The sequence below is a fragment of the Pseudophryne corroboree genome, chromosome 3 (assembly GCF_028390025.1).
Source record: "Pseudophryne corroboree isolate aPseCor3 chromosome 3, aPseCor3.hap2, whole genome shotgun sequence".
Classification (NCBI taxonomy): Eukaryota; Metazoa; Chordata; class Amphibia; order Anura; family Myobatrachidae; genus Pseudophryne; species Pseudophryne corroboree.
In genome coordinates, this window is record NC_086446.1 from 23,196,351 (window position 1) to 23,222,130 (window position 25,780).

The 25,780-nt window shown below is 48.6% G+C and overlaps 1 protein-coding gene across 1 annotated transcript in view; it reads left to right on the forward strand.

Annotated features, from left to right (window-relative positions):
* Nucleotides 1-8,437: 8,437 nt before the first annotated feature.
* LOC135057086 (uncharacterized) overlaps nt 8,438-25,780 on the forward strand; it is a 220,000-nt gene continuing 202,657 nt past the window's right edge. Inside the window, 5 exon segments of the mRNA XM_063962985.1 lie at nt 8,438-8,515; nt 8,803-8,994; nt 10,512-10,598; nt 10,851-10,938; nt 20,731-21,216. Coding sequence (XP_063819055.1) covers nt 8,438-8,515; nt 8,803-8,994; nt 10,512-10,598; nt 10,851-10,938; nt 20,731-21,216 — 931 coding nt within the window.

Sequence of the window (25,780 nt, forward strand, 5' to 3'; positions counted from 1 at the left end):
TCTTGTCTGCACATCAACGTGCTGGAATTAAGGGCCATATACAACGGCCTCTGGGGAATTCCTCACATAGACATGATGGCGTCACGCCTCAACAAGAAGCTTCGGAGGTATTGTGCCAGGTCCTGGGACCCTCAGGCGATAGCAGTAGACGCCCTGGTAACACTATGGGTGTTTCAGTCGGTCTATGTGTTTCCTCCTCTTCCTCTCATCGCACAAGTTTTGAGGATCATAAGACAAAAAAAGAGTACAGGCTATACTCATTGTTCCAGACTGGCCTCGAAGGGCCTGGTACTCAGATCTTCGGGAAATGCTCACAGAAGATCCTTGGCCTCTTCCTCTCAGGGAGGACCTGTTGCAGCAGGGGCCCTGCGTGTTCCAAAACTTATTGCGGTTACGTTTGACGGCATGACGGTTGAACGCCGGATCCTAGCTGGGAAGGGTATTCCGGAGGAAGTCATACCTACTCTAATAAAGGCTAGGAAGGAGGTGACGGCGAAACATTATCATCGTATCTGGAGGAAGTATGTCTCTTGGTGTGAAAACAAGAATGCTTCTACGGAAGATTTTCATCTGGGCTGTTTTCTCCACTTCCTACAGACAGGAGTGGATATGGGCCTGAAGTTAGGCTCCATTAAGGTTCAGATTTCGGCCCTATCTATATTCTTTCAGAAGGAATTGGCTTCTCTCCCAGAAGTCCAAACTTTTGTGAAGGGAGTGCTGCACATCCAGCCTCCTTTTGTGCCCCCAGTGGCACCATGGGACCTGAACGTGGTGTTACAGTTCCTTAAATCACACTGGTTTGATCCTCTTCAAACTGTTGAATTAAAGTTTCTCACTTGGAAGGTGGTCATGTTATTGGTCTTGGCATCTGCAAGTCGGGTGTCCGAATTGGCGGCCTTGTCTCACAAGAGCCCATATTTGATTTTCCATGTGGATAGAGCAGAATTGAGGACTCGTCCTCAATTTTTGCCAAATGTGGTGTCTTCATTTCATATGAACCAACCTATCGTGGTGCCTGTAGCTACGAGTGACTTGGAAGACTCCAAGTCCCTGGATGTAGTCAGGGCCTTAAAGATTTATGTGGCCAGGACAGCTAGGGTTAGGAAAACAGAAGCTCTGTTTGTCCTGTATGCAGCCAACAAGATTGGCGCGCCTGCTTCGAAGCAGACTATTGCTCGCTGGATCTGTAACATGATTCAGCAGGCGCATTCTACGGCTGGATTGCCGTTACCAAATTCGGTAAAGGCCCATTCCACTAGGAAGGTGGGCTCTTCTTGGGCGGCTGCCCGAGGGGTCTCTGCTTTACAGTTGTGCCGAGCAGCTACTTGGTCGGGTTCAAACACTTTTGCTAAATTCTACAAGTTTGATACTGTGGCTGATGAGGACCTCGCGTTTGCTCAATCGGTGCTACAGAGTCATCCGCACTCTCCAGCCCGGTTTGGAGCTTTGGTATAAACCCCATGGTCCTTACGGAGTCCCCAGCATCCTCTAGGACGTAAGAGAAAATAAGATTTTAAACCTACCGGTAAATCGTTTTCTCCTAGTCCGTAGAGGATGCGGACTTACTCTGCAAGACTTGTATATAGTTGTTGCTTACATAAGGGTTATGTTACAGTTAAGATAGGTCTTTGACTGATGCTGTTTTTTGTTCATACTGTTAACTGGTTGCATAGTTCCAGGTTATATGATATGATTGGTGTGGGCTGCTATGAATCTTGCCCTTAGATTTACGAAGTCCTTTCCTCGTATTGTCCATCTTCTCTGGGCACAGTTCTCTAACTTAGGCCTGGAGGAGGGGCATAGAGGGAGGAGCCTGTGCACACCCATACTAAAAGTTCTTTATAGTGGCCATGTCTTCTGCGGAGCCCGTCTATACCCCATGGTCCTTACGGAGTCCCCAGCATCCTCTACGGACTAGGAGAAAAAGATTTACCGGTAGGTTTAAAAATCTTATCATTATTATTTTCTCTAGAGGATGCTGGGGTCCACTTCATGACCATGGGGTATAGATGGTTCTGCAGGAGCCATGGGCACTCTTAAGACTTTTCAATGGGTGTGAACTGGCTCCTCCCTCTATGCCCCTCCTCCAGACCTCAGTTTTAGAAATGTGCCCAGGGAGACTGGATGCACTCCAGGGGAGCTCTACTGAGCTTCTCTGAAAAGACTTATGTTAGGTTTTTTATTTTCAGGGAGATCTGCTGGCAACAGTCTCCCTGCTTCGTGGGACTGAGGGGGCAGAAGTAGGAACCAACTTCCTGAAGAGTTTCATGGCTCTGCTTCTGGCTGACAGGACACCGTTAGCTCCTGAAGGGTACTGAACACTAGCCGTGTCTAGATGCTCACTCCCACAGCACGCCGTCACCCCCCTCACAGAGCCAGAAGTCAGAAGACAGGTGAGTAGATAAAGACAGATCTTCAATCAAGAAAAGTGACTGCTGAGGTACAGCGCGGCTGGCGGGAGCGCAGTGAGCCATTGCTGCCCACACACACAGGCACTGCAGGGCGTGGGGGGGCGCCCTGGGCAGCAAAAACACCTCCTGTAAACTGGCAAAAAGGGGGCATAAGATGCCCAGGCACAGCCCTACCCCCGCCAGTATAAATATTATGAAAAGAGCCATTTTCTCTCTCCTCAGGCTGCAGAGACATCGCTGGTACTCCTTCACTTCTGACTACAAGTATCAGGGTGCAAAATGGGGGGGGGGGGCACAAGCGAATTTGGTGCTTTACAAGTGTGTTTTACTGTGTAAAAAGCACTGCATGTCAGTGGGCATTCTGTGTTCACAGGCATTAGATACTGGCGCTGGGGTTGTGAACTGGCTGCTCCTAAACTGTGTCCCTCTGACAGATTTTACTGTGGGTCTGTACCCTATAAGTCCCAGTGTGTCTGTGTGTCTGTGTGTTGTACACGTGTGTAAGACATGTCAGAGGCAGGGAGTTCCTCGGAGGAGGAGGAAATAATTTTAGGGACACAGAAGTGTAATGTGGTGGCGCTGCCGGCACACCAAGAGCCTGCATGGGTGAAAGAAATACGTGATAGTATGCATCATATCAATAGGAGATTAGATAAGTCTGAATCTCATGCTGAGTGCTGGAGAAAATCTATGGAGGATGTGATTTTTCAGGGCTCTGTTCTTCCATCCGCAGGCGACCCATCTGGGTCACATAAGAGACATTTGCGAATATTGTTAATACTGATACCGACATGGACACTGATTCTTGTGTCGACGATAGTGAATCCAGAGAAATAGAACATAAATTGGGAAAAAATATACAATATATGATTGTGGCTATAAGGGAAGTTCTGGAAGTCACGGAATCCACTCCTATATCTCAGGAGAAGACTTATTTCTATAAAGAAAAGAAATCTAAGGTCACTTTCCCTCCTTCCCACAAGCTTAATGCACTCTTTGAAAGGATGTGGGTGAATCCCGAAAATAAATTTCGTATTCCCAAGAGAATTCAGATAGCTTATCCTTTCCCGGTGGAGGACAGGAAAAAATGGGAGTACTCACTGTGTTAGACAGTGCACTGTCCAAGTTGACAAAGAAGGTAATTCTCCCTGCACCTGGCACGGCTTCACTAAAAGAGCCGGCAGACCGAAAGATGTAAACTACATTGAAATCCATTTATGTTGCTAATGGTACGCTGCTCAGGCCCACAATTGCTTGCGCGTGGGTGAGTCGCGCTATTGAAAAATGGTCAGAAAGCGTGTCATCAGAAATTGACACGATTGATAAACATGAGATACTCCTTAAGTTAGGGAATATCAAAGACGCTGCCGCCTACATGCTAGAAGCGATTGAAAAAATTGGACTGTTGAGTTCACAAGCCGCTACCATGGCAGTATTGGCTCGGCAGGCGTTGTGGATTCGCCAGTGGAACGCGGATGCAGATTCCAAAAGAAATATGGAGGCTCTCCCATATAAAGGTGAGGCCTTATTTGGCGATGGATGCGTTAGTCTCAGTGGCTACCGCAGGTAAGTAGACATTTTTGCCCTCTGCGCCTGTATCGGCAAAAAAGACATATCACCCCCGCACATGTAGTCCTTTCGGCCCAATAAATACAAAAAAGCGAGAGGCTCCCCCTTCTTTGTGGGTAGGGAAAGGGAAAGAAGTCCACAGCAGCTTCAGGTTCCCAGGAGCAGAAATCTACCCCTACTTCTGACAAATCTTCAGCATGACGCTGGGGCTTCTTTGCGGGAGGCCGCTCGGGTGGGGGCACGTCTCAAACTGTTCAGCCAAGGTTGGATTCTGTCTGGCCTGGATCCCTGGGTGTTGCAAATAGTGTCCCAGGGATACAAGCTGGAGTTTCAAGACGTTCCCCCATGCCGATTTTTCAAATCGACCGTGCCAGCTTTTCTTCCAGAAAGGGAAGCAGTAACGGCGGCAATCCAAAAATGATGTCAGGATCAGGTCATAGTCCTGGTACCTTTGTCACACAAGGGGAGGGGTTTTATTCAAACTTTTATGTAGACCGATCCTAAACCTGAATAATCTGAATCTCCATTTTGAACTTGAATCGTTTCAAGTAGAATCACTGAGGGCAGTGATTTCCAGTCTATAGGAGGGGGACTACATGGTGTCTGTAGACATAAAAGATGCTTACCTGCATGTTCCCATTTATCCTCCTCACCAGGCTTATCTGAGATTTGCAGGTTAGGATTGCCATTACCAATTCCAGACGTTACCTTTCGGTCTCTCCACGGCACCGAGGGTATTCACCAAGGTGATGGCGGAGATGATGATTCTCCTGCGTCAAAAAGGAGTCAATATAATTCCTTATCTAGACGACCTCCTGATAAAGGCGAGATCCAGGGAGCAGTTGTTAAAAAACATCACACTCTCCCTGTCCATACTCCAACAACACGGTTGGATCATAAATTATCAAAAGTCACAGTTGGAACCGATGACAAGATTGTCTTTTCTCGGGATGATTCTGGAAACAGAAGTTCAGAGAGTATTTCTTCAGGTGGAAAAGGCTCTGGAAATCCAGAAAATGGTAAAACAGATATTGAAACCATCAAGTGTGTCGATCCATCAATGCATTTGGTTGTTGGGGAAGATGGTGGCGGCCTACGAGGCCATACAGTTTGGCAGGTTCCATGCCAGGGTATTCCAGTGAGACCTGTTGGACAAGTGGTCGGGATCCCTCCTACACATGCACCGGAAGATAATCCTGTCGTCAAAAGCCAGGATTTTGCTCCTGTGGTGGCTACACAGTTCTCACCTACTAGAGGGACACAGGTTCGGGATTCAGGACTGGGTCCTGGTAACCACGGATGCAAGTCTCCGATGCTGGGGAGCTGTCACACAGGGGGAAAGCTTCCAAGGAAAATGGTCAAGTCAGGAAGCTTGCCTTCACATAAACGTGCTGGAATTGAGAGCCATTTACAACGGCCTTCAACAAGCGGTACATCTTCTTCAAGATCATTCCGTGCAGATCAGTCAGGCAATGTAACAGCAGTCGCATACATATACAGGCAGGGCGGAACAAAAATCAGAGCGGCAATGGCAGAGGTGACGAATATCCTCCTCTGGGCAGAAAGACATGTAAAGTCTCTGTCGGCAATTTTCATTCCGGGAGTAGACAACTGGGAAGCAGACTTCCTCAGCAGACACGATCTCCATCCAGGAGAGTGGGGCCTCCACCAAGAAGTCTTCGCAGAGGTGACGAGTCTTTGGGTAGTTCCTCAAGTAGACATGATGGCATCTCGTCTCAACGAGAAGCTTCAGAAATATTGTTCCAGGTCGAGAGACCCTCAAGCAATAGCAGTGGATGTGCTAGTGGCCCAGTGGGTGTTCCGGTCGGTGTATGTCTTCCCTCCACTTCCGCTGATCCCAAAGGTGCTCAGGATCATAAGGAGAACAAGAGTTCAAGCAATCTTCATTGCCCCAGACTGGCCAAAGAGGGCTTGGTAACCAGATCTTCAGGAGTTGCTCATAGAAGATCCTCGGCCTCTTCCTCTTCGCGAGAAGCTGCTGCAGCAGGGGCCGTGCGTGTATCAAGACTTACCGCGGCTACATTTGACGGCATGGCTGTTGAGCACCGGATCCTAGCCTGTAAGGGTATTCCCAAGGAAGTCATCCACACCCTTATTCAGGCCAGGAAAGGAGTAACTTCGAAACATTACCACCGTATTTGGAGAAAATGTGTCTTGGTGGGAATCCAAGAAGGCTCCTATGGAAGAGTTTCAGTTGGGACGTTTTCTCCATATTCTGCAGGCTGGTGTGGAGGCGGGCCTCCGATTGGAGTCAATCAAGGTCCAGATTTCGGCCTTGTCAGTGTTCTTCCAAAAACAATTGGCCTCTCTTCCAGAGGTTCAGACCTTCGTGAAAGGGTTTCTGCACATCCAGCCTCCATTTGTGCCTCCAGTGGCACCATGGGACCTTAATGTGGTGTTGCAGTTTCTTCAATCGGATTGGTTTGAGCCTCTACAAGAGATAGAGTTGAAGTTTCTCACTTGGAAGGGGGTGATGCTTTTGGCATTTGCATCCGCACGGCGGGTGTCTGAGTTGGGGGCCTTGTCTCACAAGAGCCCTTACCTGATTTTCCATGAAGATAGGGCAGAGTTGAGAACTCGTCAACATTTTCTTCCAAAGGTGGTTTCATCTTTCCACATAAACCAACCTATTGTGGTGCCAGTAGTTACTGACACGTTCACTGAGTCAAAGTCTCTAGATGTGGTTAGAGCTTTGAAGATTTATGTCGCTAGAACAGCTCAAATACAGAAAACAGAGTCTCTGTTTGTCCTGTATGCTCCCAACCAGATTGAGTGTCCTTCTTCCAAGCAGACTATTGCGCGTTGGATCAGAAGTAGGATTCAGCACGCTCATACTATGGCTGGATTGCCGTTACCGACGTCGGTGAAGGCCCAGTCCACTAGGAAGGTGGGCTCATCCTGGGCGGCTGTCCGGGGGGTCTCGACTTTGCAACTGTGCCGAGCAGCTACTTGTTCGAGGTCAATCACATTTGCAGATTTTTACAAGTTTGAAACCTTGGCCGATAAAGACCTCAAGTTCGGTCAATCGGTGCTGCAGGGTCATCTGCACTCTCCCGCCCGTACTGGAGCTTTGGTATAAACCCCATGGTCATGAGGTGGACCCCAGCATCCTCTAGGACGTATGAGAAAACAGAATTTTGATACCTACCGGTAAATCCTTTTCTCCTAGTCCGTAGAGGATGCTGGGCGCCCGTCCCAGTGCGTACTTTACCTGCAGTTTTGTTTATTAGAGTTACACATGTTGTGTTTTATTAGTTTCAGCATGTTTGCTGTAATTGGTTCATGCCTGTTGGCGTGTTATGTTGAATGCCATGTTGTGCGGCATGGTTGAGGTGTGAGCTGGTATGTATCTCACCAATATTATTAAAGTAAATCCTTTCCTCGAAATGTCCTTCTCCCTGAGCACAGTTCCTATAACTGAGGTCTGGAGGAGGGGCATAGAGGGAAGAGCCAGTTCACACCCATTGAAAAGTCTTAAGTGTGCCCATGGCTCCTGCGGAACCGTCTATACCCCATGGTCATGAAGTGGACTCCAGCATCCTCTACGGACTAGGAGAAAAGGATTTACCGGTAGGTATCAAAATCCTGTTATTATTATTATTATTATTATACAGGCCTGTGGTGTCATGTTGTTGTTGTAGTTATTATTATTCAGGGGGAGCAGTCTGTGGTGTACTGTTATTATACAGGTGGAGCAGCCTGTGGTGTCCTGTTATTATTATTATTATTATACAGGTGGAGCAGCCTGTCATGTCAAGTTATTATTGTTGTTGTTGTTGTTGTACAGGTGGAACAGCCTGTTGTGTCCTGTTATTATACAAGGGCAGCAGGCTGTGGTGTCCTGTTGTTATTAGTAATATTATACAGGCTGAGCAGCCTGTGGTGTCCTGTTGTTGTTGTTGTTGTTGTTGTTGTTGTTGTTGTTATACAGGGGGAGCAGCCTGTGTTGTCCTATTAATATAATATAGGAGTATTATTCCTATAATACTTATTATATGGCATGAGTCATATATTGAGAGGTGTCCAGCTGTTGTTGTTGTTATTATTATTATATTATTATTATTATAAAGAGGGATCAGGCTGTTGTGTTTTAGTATTATTATTGTTATTGTTATAATAGAGGAGGAGCAGTCTTTAGTGTCCTGTTATTTTATGTTACTGTGGGATCTTCTAAGACCAAAATATCTGCAACCTGGTGCAGTTTGAAGCAAATGTGAGTGACAGGACCTAGACTCCTGTGTAATCTTATAACAATACTGATGCTCCTCACTTATCAACATAGGGGTGGGGAGGGATTATTGGTTACTTATTGCTTTATTTCTACAGTATGTTACTTGTGTACTCTGGTGTTTCTTCTTATTATTATTATACTTCTAGACCACTGAGTGTTTACTAGACGTTACATGAGGATGAGATGCGTCACTGATTCCCTGAGGATGGAGAACGACAGCAGTCACGTGACTGAGAGGATACTAAATCTCACACTGGAGATCATCTACCTGCTGACTGGAGAGGTGAGGGGATCTGGGGGCGTCACAGTGACATCACTTATATCTATAATAATAATACAGGGACATGACTGGGGAGGGGAGAGGGATCTGGGAGTGTCACAGTGACATCACATAACTATAGTAATAAGAGAGAGACATGACTGGGGAGGTGAGGGGATCTGGGAGCGTCACAGTGACATCACTTATATCTATAGTAATAATACAGGGACATGACTGGGGAGGTGAGATGATCTGGGATTCTATGCAGTTATTGTGTAATTTACCTGTTATTTGTTTATCACACTACACAGGGTTATACAGTAGTAAAGAACACATCCAGTGAATGTGAGACACCCAGCAGCTGTCCCCGTGTGTCAGGAGGACTGAGCAGGACCCAGAGCCCCATCACGGTGCCTCCACCTCACTTACAGATACATGAGAGTCACAATGACCAGAAGATCCTGGAACTCACCAACAAGATCATTCAGCCACTGACTGGAGAGGTGATTGCTGGGAATGGTGCGTCATACAGTAACACCAGGGGATGTGTCTGGGTGATGACTGGAGAGGTGGCTGCTGGGAATGGAGCATTATATAGTAACACCAGGGGATGTGTCTGGGTGATGACTGGAGAGGTGACTGCCGGGAATGGGACATTATACAGTAACACCAGGGGATGTGTCTGGGTGATGACTGGAGAGGTGACTGCCGGGAATGGGGCATTATACAGTAACACCAGGGGATTTGTCTGGGTGATGACTGGAGAGGTGACTGCTGGGAATGGGGCATTATACAGTAACACCAGGGGATGTGTCTGGGTGATGACTGGAGAGGTGACTGCTGGGAATGGGACATTATACAGTAACACCAGGGGATGTGCCTGGGTGATGACTGGAGAGGTGACTGCTGGGAATGGAACATTATACAGTAACACCAGGGGATGTGTCTGGGTGATGACTGGAGAGGTGGCTGCTGGGAATGGAGCATTATATAGTAACACCAGGGGATGTGTCTGGGTGATGACTGGAGAGGTGACTGCGGGGAATGGGGCATTATACAGTAACACCAGGGGACGTGTCTGGGTGATGACTGGAGAGGTGACTGCTGGGAATGGGACATTATACAGTAACACCAGGGGATGTGTCTGGGTGATGACTGGAGAGGTGACTGCTGGGAACGGGGCATTACACAGTAACACCAGGGGACGTGTCTGGGTGATGACTGTATCACTGTGTGTGTCAGGTTCCTATAAGGTGTCAGGATGTCACTGTCTATGTCTCCATGCAGGAGGGGGAGTATATAGAGGAACACAGGGGTCTGTACAAGGACGTGATGATGGAGAATCACCGGCCCCTCACATCACTGGGTAAGAGGAGACTGTCATGCATTGTACAGGGGAGAGCAGGTATGGGGGCCACTATATACACACATCTGATAATCACATATATACACTGTACTCAGTCACTGTGTGTCTCCTACAGATGGACCCAGTAACGGATATACCCCAGAGAGATGTCCCCGTCCTCTGTATTCCCAGGACTGTACAGAGGAGAATCACAGGACCCCACAGGAGGATCAGGTAGGTGGGATTTAGGGTCTCGCCAATATACCAAAGTGACTTTACACTATATCAGTCATTCCCAACTTGGGGCCCTGGTACCCCAGGGGGTTACGCGCTGTGATGTACAGGGGTACTTATTGTTCTGTAGTGATGGAGATGGTGCAGGATATCTGGGTGAAAATGAGACACAGGGAAAGCAGTGTAATTGGGGGTCTCTAGCCCCATGCACCACAGTAGGACCCTGATAACATGAAAACATCTATCCCTGTATAAGAAAGCAGATGGGTTATAGTTTTAGGGCTCAATCCTATTAGCTGGGATGATCTTGCGGGTTTTCTGCCCCATTACACTATATGGTCTGTACAGAGCTGTGTGTCTAATACTCTGATAGTCTCCTGATTACTCTGAGTAATGATGTCCGGCATTAATAAAGCATTCATTTATTTATGGGTGATTTAGGGTGAAGATCTTACAAATATAAAGGGAGTAGAGACGTATGTGACTGATATGATGGCAGAAGATACAGAGGGAGAAGAAGAGACGTATGTGACTGATATGAAGGCAGAAGATATAGAGGGAGAAGAAGAGACGTATGTGACTGATATGAGGGCAGAAGATATAGAAGGAGAAGAAGAGACGTATGTGACTGATATGAAGGCAGAAGATATAGAAAAAGAAGAGACGTATATGACTGATATGATGGCAGAAGATATAGAGGGAGAAGAAGAGACGTATGTGACTGATATGAAGGCAGAAGATACAGAGGGAGAAGAAGAGACGTATGTGACTGATATGAAGGCAGAAGATATAGAGGGAGAAGAAGAGACGTATGTGAGGGGTGATCAGCAGCGTAAGGAGGACGAAATCCCTACAGATATCAGCACAGGTGAGTAATATAAAAACACTTTTCTCTTACGTCCTAGAGGATGCTGGGGTCCATATTAGTACCATGGGGGTATAGATGGGTCCACCAGGAGCTATTGGCACTTTAAGAGTTTAATAGTGTGGGTTGGCTCCTCCCTCGATGCCCCTCCTACCAGACTCAGTCTAGAAAATGTGCCCGGAGGAGCCGGTCACAGCTAGGGGAGCTCTCCTGAGCTTCTTTAGAAAAGTTTACTTTAGAGTTTGTTTTTTTTACAGGGAGGCTGCTGGCGACAGCCTCCCTTCAGCGTGGGACTGAGGGAGGGAGCAGTGTCCTCCCTGCGGGGTCTTGAGCCACTGCCTCCGCTGAGTGGACGTTGAGCTCCAGAGGGGACAGATCGCGCCCCACCACAGGGGAGCGTTCACCCTGGCAGCCAGCCGCCACCCCCTCAATGTGTTGAAGTTGGCGAGTTAGTCACTGTCTCCCCATACAAGTGGGGGGACAGTGTGAAGAGGGCGGCTTAATACCGCGCTATGAGGGGCGCCCTGAGCTAGCAAGGTACCCTACACTGACCATTTCCAGCCTGTCAGGGTTCGCGGATCTCAGCCAGCACAGAATTCCTCAGGCCAGTATAATCTTCAAGAGCAGGAAGACAGCGCCATTGAAGGGGCGGAGCTTCTCCTCAGAGCGGACCCAGCAGCGTTCAGTGCCATTTTTTCCTGCCTGCAGCTCACTGCCAGTGGATACACAGGTCCCTCCAGTGCGACTCCAGCTATCTGTACGGTACCAGGGGGTTGTAGAAGGGGGGGAGGCTGTATTATAGGCTGTGTCACCTATTAAGGGACACAGTCAGCGCGGGTTGGGGTTTCCCCTATACCTCTAATAGCGCTGTGTGTGGGTTGGCTCCAAACTCTGGGTCTCTCTGCCATTCTTGGGGGGGGGAACTCTGTCTAGTGAATACCCTGTGTGTTTGTGGGGTGTTTGGTGTGTGTGACAACATGTCTAGGGACACTGTTTCATATGATGCAGAGGATTTGTTTTCCCAAGAAGACTCCATACCATGTAATCAGGATTGCACTGTTGTAGCGCAGATCCCTGCTAGAGAGCTAGAATGGTTAGTCTCTCTGAGGGGGACTATTTCTCAGATTTCTGATAGGGTTGCTAGAACTGAGCATGCAACTCAAGTTCTGCAATCCTCTATGGTTGTATGGTCTGATACTGCTTCCTCGGGGTCCCCTGCGGTACATTCTCACAAACGTGCTATTGCAATGCTTATGCAGGATGACACGGACACCGACTCTGACACTGCAGATGGTCACGGGGATGTGTCAAGGAGGATGGCATCACTTGCTAAGGGGGTGCAGTTGATGATTGAGGCTGTAAAGGATGTTTTACACATTACTGACAAAGCTCCAGAACAGGTGGAGGAGGCCTTTTTTTACAGATAATAAGAAGCCCCCTTCACCTTCCCGGCATCCAAAGAATGAAACGCTATCTTTGAAAAAGCCTCAGAAACTCCTGAAAAGAAATTTCGGATTCCTAAGAAGGTCTTGGTTGCTTTTCCCTTCCCAGAGAAAGAAATGGGAGTCTCTGCCGATAGTTGACGCCTCTGTCTCTAGACTGTCTAAACAGGTGGTGTTGCCAGTCCCGGGATCTGCCGCGTTGAAGGACCCGGCAGATCACAAGGTAGATGCTACGCTGAAATCCATTTACACGGCTTCAGGAGCTATATTGTGGCCTACTATAGCCTGTGCTTGGATTGCAAAAGCTATTGCCAGGTGGTCAATCACTCTGCAGGAGGAATCGACTACGCTGGATAAAGGTGACGTTGATTTGTTTTTACGCCATATTCAGGATTCTGCAGGGTTCCCGGTAGATTCCATGAAGGTCCTGGGTTCCATGGCTGTGGAGATCTCCTCCATGTCCATCTCGGCTCACAGGGGACTCTTGCTGCACCAATGGTCTGCGGACGCGGAATCCAGGAGGAGCGTGTAGGGCCTACCGTATACAGGTCAGGCTCTCTTTGGGGAGGCTACCGCGGGTAAGTCTACTTTTCTCCCCCAGCTGCACCGGCTTCGAAGAAGCCTTTTACACCAGCCACATCACAGTCCTTTCGGCCCGCGAGGCCTAGAAAGAACAAGCCTTCGAATACCTTCTTCAGAGGTGGTCGTGCCAAGGCAAAGAAACCTGCTCCTGCAGGATCCCAAACCCAGAAGCCCGCTTCTGATACCCCTAAGTCCTCCGCATGACGGTGGACTGCTAGGCCTGGAGGAAGGTCAGGTGGGGGCAAGACTCTGACAGTTCAGCCACGTCTTGGTATCATCGGTCCTGGACCCCTGGGTACTGGATATTGTGTCCAGGGGGTACAGAGTTTCAAGATCCTCCACCTCACCGTTTCTTCAAGTCAGGCTTGCCAGCTTTGCTGGCAGACACAACAGTTCTTCTGGAAGCCATGAGAAAATTGGTGGTGTCAGAGGTTATTGTTGCGGTTCCACCTCAGCAGTGGAACAAGGGTTATTATTCAAACCTTTTTGTGGTACCAAAACTGGATGGTTCGGTACGGCCTATTCTAAACTTGAAGTCTTTGAACCCTTATCTCAGGGAGTTCAAATTCAAGATGGAATCTCTGAGAGCTGTCATCTCAGGACTGATGGAGGGGGAGTTCCTGGTGTTGGTGGACATCAAGGATGCTTACCTCCACATTCCCATTTGGTCGCCACATCAGGCATACCTCAGGTTTGCACTGTTAAATGATCACTATCAGTTCCAGGCGCTGCCTTTTGGCCTCTCCACAGCACCGAGGATCTTCACCATGGTGATGGTGGAGATGATGGTTCTCCGCAAGCAGGGGGTGAACGTAATTCCATATCTGGACGATCTCCTGATCAAGGTGTCGTCCAGGGAGAGGTTGTTGCGATCCATTGCGCTCACGACACAGCTGCTCAGGGAGCACGGTTGGATCCTGAGCCTTCCAAAGTCTCATCTGGAGCCGGCCTAGGAGGCTGTCTTTCCAGGGAATGATCCTCGACACGGAAGTGCAGAGGGTTTTTCTCATGATGGAAAAAGCATTGGTGATTCAAACAACAGTCCGGGATGTCTTAAAGCCTACCCGGGTATAGATTCATTAATGCATCCGCCTTCTGGGGAAGATGGTTGCCACCTACGAGGCTCTGCAATATGGCAGGTTTCATGCTCGTGCTTTTCAGCTGGACCTATTGGACCAGTGGTCGGGCTCTCACCTACACATGCACAAGAGGATACGCCTGTCTCCAAAAGCCAGGATTTCGCTGCTCTGGTGGTTACAACTGCCTCACCTTCTGGAAGGCTGAAGGTTTGGAGTTCAGGACTGGATCCTTCTAACCACAGATGCAAGTCTAAGAGGTTGGGGAGCAGTCGCTCAGGGAAAAACCTTCCAAGGACGGTGGTCTGATCAGGAATCCCTTCTCCCGATAAACATTCTGGAGCTAAGAGCTGTGTACATCGGCCTTCTGCAAGCAGCACACCTTCTACAGGATCGGGCTGTTCGGGTGCTGTCGGACAACGTGACCACAGTGGCCTACATAAACCAACAAGGCGGAACGAAGAGCAGGGATGCCATGTGGGAGGTGTCAAAAATCCTACTCTGGGCAGAAAGGCACGCGGTGGCGATGTCGGCAATCTTCATTCCGGGTGTAGACAACTGGGAAGAAGACTTCCTCAGCAGACACAATCTCCATCCAGGAGAGTGGGGCCTCCATCCGGAGGTGTTCGAGGAGGTAACCAGTTGGTGGGGGGTTCCTCAAATAGACATGATGGCCTCCCGCCTCAAGAAGCTACGGAAGGTACTGTTCCAGGGCAAAAGACCCACAGGCAGTGGCGGTGGACGCACTGGTAACACCGTGGGTGTTCACGTCAGTGTTATGTGTTCCCTCCGCTTCCTCTGATACCAAAAGTTCTTCAACTGGTAAGAAGAACCAAGGTTCTGGCAATCCTCATTGCTCCGTACTGGCCAAGGAGGGCTTGGTACGCGGATCTGCTGGATCTTCTGCTGGAGGATCCAAGGCCCTTACCTCTTCGGGAAGATCTGCTACTGCAATGGGCCATTTGCTTATCAAGACTTACCACGGCTACGTTTGACGGCATGGTTGTTGAACGCCAGATCTTAGCTCAGAAGGGTATCCCGAGTGAGGTCATTCCTACCCTGATACAGGCTAGTAAAGGGGGTAACGTCTAAACATTACCATCGCAATTGGAAAAAATATGTTTCTTGGTGTGAGTCCAAGACTTTTCCTGCGGTGGAGTTTCAACTTGGACGTGTTCTCCTTTTCCTGCAAGCAGGGGTGGATATGGGGCTGAGATTGGGCGCCATCAAGGTCCAGATCTCTGCTTTGTCCATCTTCTTCCAAGAACAATTGGCTGTCCTCCCTGAGGTTCAGACCTTTTTGAAAGGGGTTCTGCACATCCAGCCTCCCTTTGTTGCGCCAACGGCACCCTGGGATCTAGATGTGGTGTTGCAGTTCCTTCAATCTTCTTGGTTTGAGCCTCTACAGGAGGCTGATCTTAAGTTTCTCACGTGGAAGGCGGTCACTTTGTTGGCCTTGGCTTCTGCCCGACGCATCTCGGAATTGAGGGCTTTATCTTGTAAAAGCCCTTATCTGATCTTCCATGAAGACAGGGCAGAACTTAGGACTCGTCCACAGTTCCTGCCTAAGGTTGTATCGGCTTTCCATATCAACCAACCTATTGTGCTGCCAGTGGCTACTGACTCCTCAGTTGCTTCAAAAGTGAGGACTTTGAAGATTCATGTGCAGAGGACGTCGCGTCATAGGAAAAGTGACTCTCTGTTTGTCCTCTATGATCCCAAGAAGATTGGGTGTCCTGCTTCTAAGCAGTCGATTTCACGCTGGATCAGGTTCACTATCCAGCATGCTTCTTCCACGGCAGGATTGCCGTATCCAAAATCTGTAAAGGCCCACTCTACTCGTAAAGTGGGCTCTTCCTGGGCGGCTGCCCGGGGTGTCTCGGCTGTGCAACTCTGCCGAGCAGCTACTTGGTCTGGGTCGAACACGATTTTCAAGTTTTACAAGTTCGATACTTTGGCCTCTGATGACCTCAAGTTTGGTCAAGCAGTGTTGCAGCAGCCTCCGCGCTCTCCCTTCCATACTGGAAGCTTTGGTACATCCCCATGGTACTAATATGAACCCCAGAATCCTCTAGGACGTAAGAGAAAATAGAATTTTAATTACCTACCGGTAAATCCTTTTCTCGTAGTCCGTAGAGGATGCTGGGCGCCTGCCCAGTGCTGCGTTTTCCTGCATTGGTTTTATAGTTCAGTACTTCCTGGTTCCTAGGTAAGTCCTGCGTTATTTGCTGTTTCAGCTGTTGCTGAGTTGTTCCGGCATGTTAGCTGGTTTTGCATGTTGTGTGAGCTGGTGTGATTCTCGCCACTATCTGTGTATTTCCTACTCTCGAAGTATGTCGTCTCATCGGGCACAGTTTCTAGACTGAGTCTGGTGGGAGGGGCATAGAGGGAGAAGCCAGCCCACACTCTCAAACTCTTAAAGTGCCAATGGCTCCTGGTGGACCCGTCTATACCCCCATTGTACAAATATGGACCCCAGCATCCTCTACGGACTATGAGAAATGGATTTACCGGCAGGTAATTAAAATCCTATTTTTCCTTTCCCTGAGGAGGATAGGAAAAGGTGGAAAAACCCGCCGATTGTTGACACATCTGTATCCAGACTCAAAAAAGGTGTTTTTACCTGTTCCGGTATCTACCGCCTTACAGGAGCCGGCAGATAGGAAAATTGATAACACGCTTAAATCAATGTACACTGCCTCAGGGGCCATATTACGTCCCACTATTGCTAGTGCATGGATTGCAAAGGCAATAGTAAAGTGGTCAGCTACCTTAAATGAGGATTGGGATACAATGGATAGGGATGACGTTGCGTTATATTTACGCAACATTCATGATTCTGCAGGTTTTAAGGTAGAATCTATGAAAGACCTGGGTTCCATGGCTGCGGGACTATCTTCCATGTCTGTTTCAGCTCATCGGGGACTGTGGCTCCGCCAGTGGTCGGACAACGTGGAATCCAGAAGAAGTGTGGAGTCGCGACCCTATACAGGTCAGGCTCTCTTTGGGGAAGCTCTAGACGCATGGATATCCACCGCTACAGCGGTTAAGTCTCCGTTTCTTCCCTCAGCAGCACCTGCTCCGAAGAAATCCTTCTCCTCAGCTGCACATCAGTCCTTTCAGCCTAACAAGCCTAGAAAGGCCAGATCATCCAATACCTTCTTTAGGGGAGGTAAGGTTAAATCCAAGAAACCTGCCGCTGTAGGTTCCTAGGACCAGAAGTCTGCTTCAGGTACCCCAAAGTCCTCCGCATGATGGGGGATGGCACGGCCCGGAGGTGGGGCTTGTGGGAGCAAGATTCAGACAGTTCTGTCATGTCTGGCTATCGTCCGGCCTGGATTCCTGGGTAGTGGATATTGTGTCTCAGGGAAACAGGCTGGACTTTCAAAGTCTCCCTCCTCATCGTTTTTTTCAAGTCTGGCTTACCAACTCTGTTGGAGGGCAGCACACTGCTTCAAGACGCTGCCCAAAAGCTGGTGGAGGCATAGGTCATTGTGCCGGTGCCACCTCACATGCTGACCAAGGGTTACTATTCGAACCTTTTCGTGGTACCAAAGCCGGATGGTTCGGTCAGGCCCATTCTGAACCTAAAATCATTGAACCACTTTCTAAAGGAGTTCAAGTTCAAGATGGAGTCTCTCAGCGTGGTTATATCAGGCCTGGAAGAGGAGGAATTCCTGGTATCACTGAATATTAAGGATGCGTATCTTCACATTCCGATCTGGCTGCCGCATCAGGCTTATATCCGCTGCACTCCTGGACTGTCATTTTCAGTTCCAGGCCCTGCCATTTGGCCTCTCCACAGCACCAAGGGTGTTTACCAAGGTGATGGCGGAAATGATGATACTACTCCGCAAGCAGGGTGTGAACATCATCCCTTATCTGTACGATCTACTGATAAAGGCTTCATCCAAGGAGAAGCTGCTGCAATCCTTTGTTCTCACATCGCGACTGCTCCAGAGTCACTGGTGGATTCTGAATTTCCCAAAGTCACATTTGGAACCAACCTAGAGATTGTCATTTCTGGGAATGATCCTGGATACGGAAGTGCAGCGGGTGTTTCTTCCGCGGGACAAGGCGTTGGTCATCCAAAACATGGTCCGGGATGTCTTGAAGCCACCCCGGGTGTCGGTTCATCAATGCATTCGCCTATTGGGAAAGATGGTAGCCTCCTACGATGCTCTCCAGTATGGGAGGTTCCATACTCTTCCCTTCCAACTGGATCTCCCGGACAAGTGGTTGCGTTCTCACCTCCACATGCATCAGAAAATTCATCTGTCACCAAGGGCAAGGATTTCTCTCCTCTGGTGGCTCCAATTGCCTCACCTCCTAGAAGGCCGCAGGTTCGGGATTCAGGACTGGGTCCTGCTAACAACAGAGGCAAGCCTCTGGGGCAGGGGAGCAGTTACTCAGGGAGTAACCTTCCAAGGACGGTGGTCAAGCCTGGAAGCCGGCCTGCCCATCAACATACTGGAACTAAGAGCCGTCTACAACGGTCTTCAGACGGCCCCACTTCTGAGGAATCGGGCCATCCAAGTGCAGTCAGACAATGTAACAGCAGTGCCTTACATAAACCAACAGGACGGAATGAAGAGCAGAGCGGCAATGTCAGAGGTAACAAGAATACTCCCTCTGGACAGAAAAGCACACGTTGGCGCTGTCAGCCATCTTCATACTGGGAGTAGACAACTGGGAAGCAGACTTCCCCAGCAGACACGATCTCCATCCAAGAGAGTGGGGACTCCATCCGGAGGTTTTCAAGGAAATAACCAATCTTTGGGGATGGCCTCTCGTCTCAACAAGAAGCTTCGGCGTTATTGTTCCAGGTTGAGGGACCCACAGGCATTGGCAGTGGACGCCCTGGTGTCTCCATGGGTGTTCCAGTCATCGTACGTGTTTCTACCACTCCCACTCATTCCAAGAATCCTAAAGCTCATAAGGAGAACAAGGGTTCAAGCGATCCTCATTGCCCCAAACTGGCCAAGAAGGGCTTGGTACACGGATCTTCTAAATCTACTGCTATAAGAGCCATGGCCTTTTCCTCTTCGGGAGGACCTGATGCAGCAGGGGCAGTTCGCCTATCAAGACTTACCGCGGCTATGTTTGACGGCATGGAAGTTGAGCGCCTGATTCTTGCTCAGAAGGGCATTCCGACGAAAGTTATTCTTACCCCTTTCCTAGCCTGAATGAGGGTAACGTCTAAACATTACCATCGTATTTGGAAGAAATATGTTTCTTGGTGTGAGTCCAAGAAGTTTCCTGCAGTGTAATTTCAACTGGGACGTTTCCTCCTCTTCCTGCAAGCATGAGTGGATGTTGGTCTGAGGTTGGGATCTGTGAAGGTCCAGATTTCAGCTTTATCCATTTTCTTTCAGAAGCAATTGGCTGCCCTCCCTGAGGTTCAGACCTTTTTGAAGGAAGTTCTGCATATCCAACCTCCCTTTGTACCACCTACAGCGCCATGGGACCTTAACGTGGTGTTGCAGTTCTTCCAGTCGGATTGGTTTGAGCTTCTACAGGAGGTGGAGCTCAAATTTCTTACATGGAAGGCGGTCACTTTGTTGGCCTTGGCTTCTGCTAGACGTGTCTTTGAGCTGGGGACTTTATCCTGTAAAAGTCCTTACTTGATCTTCCATGGAGATAGAGCTGAGCTCCGGACTCGTCAGCAGTTTCTTCCGAAGGTTGTGTCGGCATTCCATATCAACCAACCAATTGTGGTGCCAGTGGCTACTGACTCCTCAATTACTTCAAAGTCCTTGAATGTCGTGAGGGCTCTGAAGATTTATGTGAAGAGAACTTCTCGTCACAGGAAGTCGGACTCTCTGTTTGTCCTATATGATCCCAAGAAAATTGGGTGTCCTGCTTCTAAGCAGACCATTTCTCGCTGGATTAGGTTCACTATCCAGCACGCTTATTAGACGGCAGGACTGCCGTGTCCAAAATCTGTTAAGGCCCACTCTACCTGTAAGGTGGGTTCTTCCTGGGCGGCTGCCCAGAGTGTTTCGGCAGTACAACTTTGTCGAGCTGCAACTTGGTTGGGCTCGAATACGTTTGCAAAGTTCTACAAGTTCGATACTTTGGCCTCTGATGATCTGAAGTTCTGCAGGAGCCTCCGCGCTCTCCCTCCCATTCTGGGAGCTTTGGTACATCCCCATGGTACAATTTCTGCAATTGCTATTTGGTTCAGTACAACTTCGTTTTAGTTGAGTACTGCATTGTTACTTAAGTAAGTAATGTTTCAGCTGTTGCTGAGTTGTTCAAGCTAGTTGTCTTGACGTGACTTATATGTGTGAGCTGGTATGAATCTCACCACTATCTGTGTTAAATCCTTCTCTCTAAGTATGTCGTCTCCTCGGGCACAGTTTGTAGACTGAGTCTTGTAGGCGGGGCATAGAGGGAGGACCCAGCCCACACTCTCAAACTCTTAAAGTGTCAATGGCTCCTGGTGGACCCGTCTATACCCCATGGTACTAATGTGGATCCCAGCATCCTCTACGGACTACGAGAAAAGGATTTACCGGTAGGTACCAAAATCCTATTAGTCACATGTTCATCTTGCTCAGTCACTACTTCAGTCTCTTATCCTACACCCTTCTCTGCCAAACCAATGAGGAACATTTTGTTTAATTGTATACACAATTGAAATCACATAGACCTGAAGCAACATCTTCACAATATTTACATTTCGCAATCAGAGGACACTTCAGATGATGACGTTGGTTCATCCCATTCTGAATCTGCGTCTAGAGATGAGGAGTATCTTACATCAGTAGATATACCCAAATTAAATCATTCAGTTAATTCCATTCCGTCTTTAGAGGAGGCAGTAGAGCCCGTGTTAAAATCTAAGGCTCCTATATTTAAACGTCCAAAAACTGATAATTCAGAATTTCTAGATTCAGAGCAGATGATGGAAATAATGCAAGAGGCATGGGTGACACCCAGTAAGAAATGTAAGATCCCTAAGAAATGGGGTTATTATTATCCTCTCCTCTCTGTGGACTGTTTGATAAGGGAAGTTCCTCCCAAAGTAGAAGCACACATAGTTCGGCTAGTGCGCAAATCTAAATTACCTCTGCCTTCAACATCATCAAATGATGTAACAGACAGAAAGATTGATGGTTTTCTTAAAACTATTTTCTCCGTGACTGTAAATGTTATTTCTGCAGCGGGGTTCACTGGTATTTCACAGGGAATAACATCGGGGTGTAGAGTAGGATTTTGATCCGAGGCACCAACAGGTTAAAAGCTTTGACTGTTCCCAAGATGCTCAGCGGCGCCTCCTTTATAATCCTGCCTCCGTGCACAGGAGCTCAGTTTGTATGTTGGTGCCTGCAGTGCAGGCAGCTAACAGGTGGGGCTGCTCCAGCAGCCCGAGAAGAGCTTCTTAAAGAAGAAATAGAAGACTTCAAGGGCTGCAGCAGAGGCACTCTGAGTGCTAGATGTTATTCAGACATCTCCTACTGCAGCTCCATCACCTCCCCCAGCGGCGCTGTATACTCCCGCTTCCCTGGTTGCCAGGTACTTATAGCGGAGGATCAGGTGCTTCACCCAGGGCGCACACACACTCACCACTGCTCTCCGGGATCGCGTGGCCGCACTCAGGGAGGAGGTAAGAGGGTCCCCCAGACGGGACCCGCTGGAAATAGTGATCCGGCGCGGCCAATAGGAGGCGGGCTGCGCGTGCTGGCGTGGACACTGTGTTGGTACAGGGACCCCACTAGACCACCAGGGCAAGGATGTAGGTCGGATTACCTCATAATCCACTTTATTAAGGCCCGCAGTACCCGATGGTAAAGTCCAGCAAGGGGATAAGGCTCTGACCTGTAGCCCCTCCCCAAGCCCCTGGGCGCCATTTACAGTAAATGTTCCCACCCTGGAGCTGCATCTCTCTCTCTCCCTCACTCCCTGTCAGCGTTTGGGAGCCATTACGCACAGCTGCGCTGTTCTTGGGACTGCTGGGCGATGCCTCCTCTGTAAAGCCGCCTGCATCATCAGCGCTGTGCTTCTACAGGCCACTTAAGTATTCTACATGTCGTTTAGACAGTGTTAGTTAAGAACAAGTGCATACATTTAGGGTTATTTAGTACAAGTACCCTGTGATATACATCCAGTCTTTACTGTGCATTGATATATATGTATATATACCTAGCTTTACTCAGTAATAGTATTGCTAGTCTTGTGCAGTTTTATTGTTTGTCATAATTCCTGCATTGTACATGTGACTGTGTGTGCATATAGCTGCTGTGTGATCTCTACTCCGTGTATCTCACTCCTACTGCTATCCCTATATTCTGTACCCTGAGGGGGCTAAGTGCGTCAGGGTTATTATTTGATATAGGTATTTCACATGATATACGTATTTTGTATTTTTTCTCTGTTTTTCAGTCATAATATACCTCAGAAATCCTCTGTTTGTGCTGTCACACTGCACGGGGGGGTTTGTGTTAGGTATTATATCTGCTGATATTGTACTGTGTCGCCCGTGGTTTACGCTTTCATATCATGTCAGCTACAGGGGGCGATGGTTCTGAAGCTGACTCCGCGGTGCACGGTTATGACGTCCCAGATGCTTTGGAGGATAATATGGCTGCGGAGTGTTCAGGTTTTGGTGGTTCTGTACCCCCCAGTCAGTTTGTAACAACTGGGGGCAAATCAGGGCCGCCTTGGTCTGCCTTCTCTAATTTACTGACTATGCTAGTAACTAGGCTTGCGCCCCCTATGGAACCCTGCATGCCTTTTCAGCCATATATGGTCCCTGTGGTTAATCCGCCATGGACAGGTGCTCGGTCCACTCAGTTACAGCTCTTGAATCACTCTTTGGATAAACTTATTCCTGACCCTGGCTCGTCTAAGACTAAGCCTCTAGGACCGGTCCTCTAAGCGGGCGGTTACTTGTTCTCAATCCACGCATGTTAAGAAAAACCTCTTCCGATGAAGATGGCATGTATACTGACCCCACAGACTCTGATCCTGATGTTTCTGAATGGGAATCTGTTTCACAGGTGGATGTTCCTAATCTTTTAGAAGCTATCAGGCTCATTCTTCAAATTGATGATGATCCACAGCCTGCTACTACCTCTAAGAAACCGGATAGGTTCAAACATCAGAAGGGTTACTAAATTGGTTTTACCTCATTCTGACCACTTGGTTGACATACGTCAGGAAACCTGGGAGAACCCAGGAAAGAAATTCACCCAGCACAAGAAGATGCTAGCCTGCTGTCCCCTTGCGGCAGAGTTGAGTAAAAATTGGGAAACGCCACTGCTGGTGGACTCGCAAATCGCTCGGCTGGTGGTGTAATCTGCTCTGCCCGTGACTACCGTCACTTCTCTCAAGGAACCGACGGATAAGTGTGGGGAGGGTTGCTTAAAGGCAGTCTATCTATACCTTTGTAGGGGCTACGCATAGGCCCTCCATTGCGGCTACTTGGGCCACCGAAGCTATTGAGGCGTGGGCTCAGGAGATGGAGGCTGAGTTGCCGTCCAATTTTCCTGAAAATACCAGAATATGGGGTAAATTTACTAAAATGGGAGTTCTATTTAAGATGGGATGTTACCCATAGCAACCAATCAGATTCTACTTCTCATGTATCTAGCACCTTCTAGAAGATAATGGGGGTAATTCCAAGTTGATCGCAGCAGGATTTTTGATAGCAATTGGGCAAAACCATGTTCACTGCAGGGGAGGTAGATATAACATGTGCAGAAAGAGTTAGATTTGGGTGGGTTATTTTATTTCTGTACAGGGTAAATACTGGCTGCTTTATTTTTACACTGCAAATTAGATTGCAGATTGAACACACCACACCCAAATCTAACTCTCTCTGCACATGTTATATCTGCCTCCCCTGCAGTGCACATGGTTTTGCCAAATTGCTAACAAAAATCCTGCTGCGATCAACTTGGAATTACCCCCAATACCTGGAACCTGATTGGTTGCTATGGGCAACATCCCATTTTAAATAGAACTCCCATCTTGGTAAATTTACCCCAATGTCTCTCTTATATTGTCACGGTATCTGATTACATTAAAGAGGCAGCTTCAGATGCTGGTGTTCTGGCGGCCAAGGCTGCTATGACTTCCATTTTGGCTCTCCGTATTCTCTGGTTGCGGTCCTGGTCTGTGGACTTGGACTCTAAGAAAACCCTGGAGGTGCTTCCGTTTAAAGGGAACATCCTTTTTGGTGAGGATCTCAACAAGATTGTCGCTGACTTAGCGTCTGCTAAGACTGCATGTCTACCTAGTACTGCTCCTTCAGCTCCGAAGGCTAAGAGTACTTCCTTTCGTTCCTTTCACCCTCCAGGTAAAGCAAAGGGTCAGGCGTACCAGAAACAGTCTCACACTTCCAAAACTGCCAAGCCCAAACCTAAACGTGCCTGGATTGACCGTCAGCCTGCTTCCAAATCTGACAAGCCTGCGGCATGACGGGGCGAGTCTCCCCCTGGGGGATCCCAGAGTGGGAGGCCGACTTCTACAGTTTACCCAGGTATGGTTGAAGACCACTTCAGACGCTTGGGTACGGGAAGTCGTCACGGATACGCTATATCCTTCAAGACACATCCCCCTCCTCGCTGTTGCCTGACTGACATCCCTTCGGATCAGGTGATGGCAACAACTCTCCGTTTAGTGGTACAATCCCTCCTGGACACTGGAGTGGTAGTGCCGGTGCCTCTGACTCAGAGGGGCAGAGGGTATTCAACGCTGTTCTTAGTCCCCAAACCGAATGGTTCCACCCGGCCCATTCTCAACCTCAAATCTTTGAACAGGTTTGGGAGGGTCTCCAAGTTTCGGATGGAGACCCTTCGCTCTATTGTTCTGACTTTTGAACCATGGGACTATATGGTATCCCTGGATATACAGGATGCTTACCTACATATTACTATTGCCATGTGACATCAGCAATACCTGTGGTTTGCTATTGGCAACCTCCATTACCAATTCCGGGCCTTACCTTTTGGACTGACCACAGCTCCATGAATCTTCACCAAGGTCATGGCAGTTATGACGGCTTTACTCCGCCATCAGAGCATCAGGATCCTTCCGTATCTGGACGACTTGCTGATCCTGGCCAATTCCCCAGAAGTTCTCCTACGTCATTTTGGATCTGACGGTCCGGTTTCTGCAAGCCCACGGGTGGCTCATAAACTGGAAGAAATCATCCCTGGTCCCTGCCCAGAGCATGGTACATCTGGGGGTTTGTTGGACATGCACAACCAGAGGTTGTTTCTGTTACAGGAGAAAGTCCTGAAGCTTTGTGACAGGATACGTTGCTTCCTCTCTCGTCCGCGTGTGTCAATACACTCGGCGATGCAAGTTTAGGTCTCATGGTGTCTGCTTTCAACATGGTGGAGTACACTCAATTTCATTCCCGCCCTCTGCAGAACCTGATTCTTGCCAAGTGGGTTGGCCTGCCTCACCGGATCAGGTCTCAAATAATATCCTTATCTCCGGAGGTTCGTCTGTCACTGACCTGGTGGCTACAGGACCAACGATTGAGCAGGGTTCGTCCCTTCTGGATCTCCAACTGGGTCCTTCAGCTGTCCTGAAGCAATCTTTGTGGATGCCCTGTCAGTGAAATGGGAATTTCATCTGGCAATACAGATGGGTCCACCGTTATCTTGGCTGTTTCTGCGCCTAGACAGGTTTAGTCACGCTTAGGCGATAGCTTAGGTTGCTGAGTTTAATCATGGACAGGCGCGTTGAGGCACGAGCATGCAATACACATCACCACTGGGTGGCTAA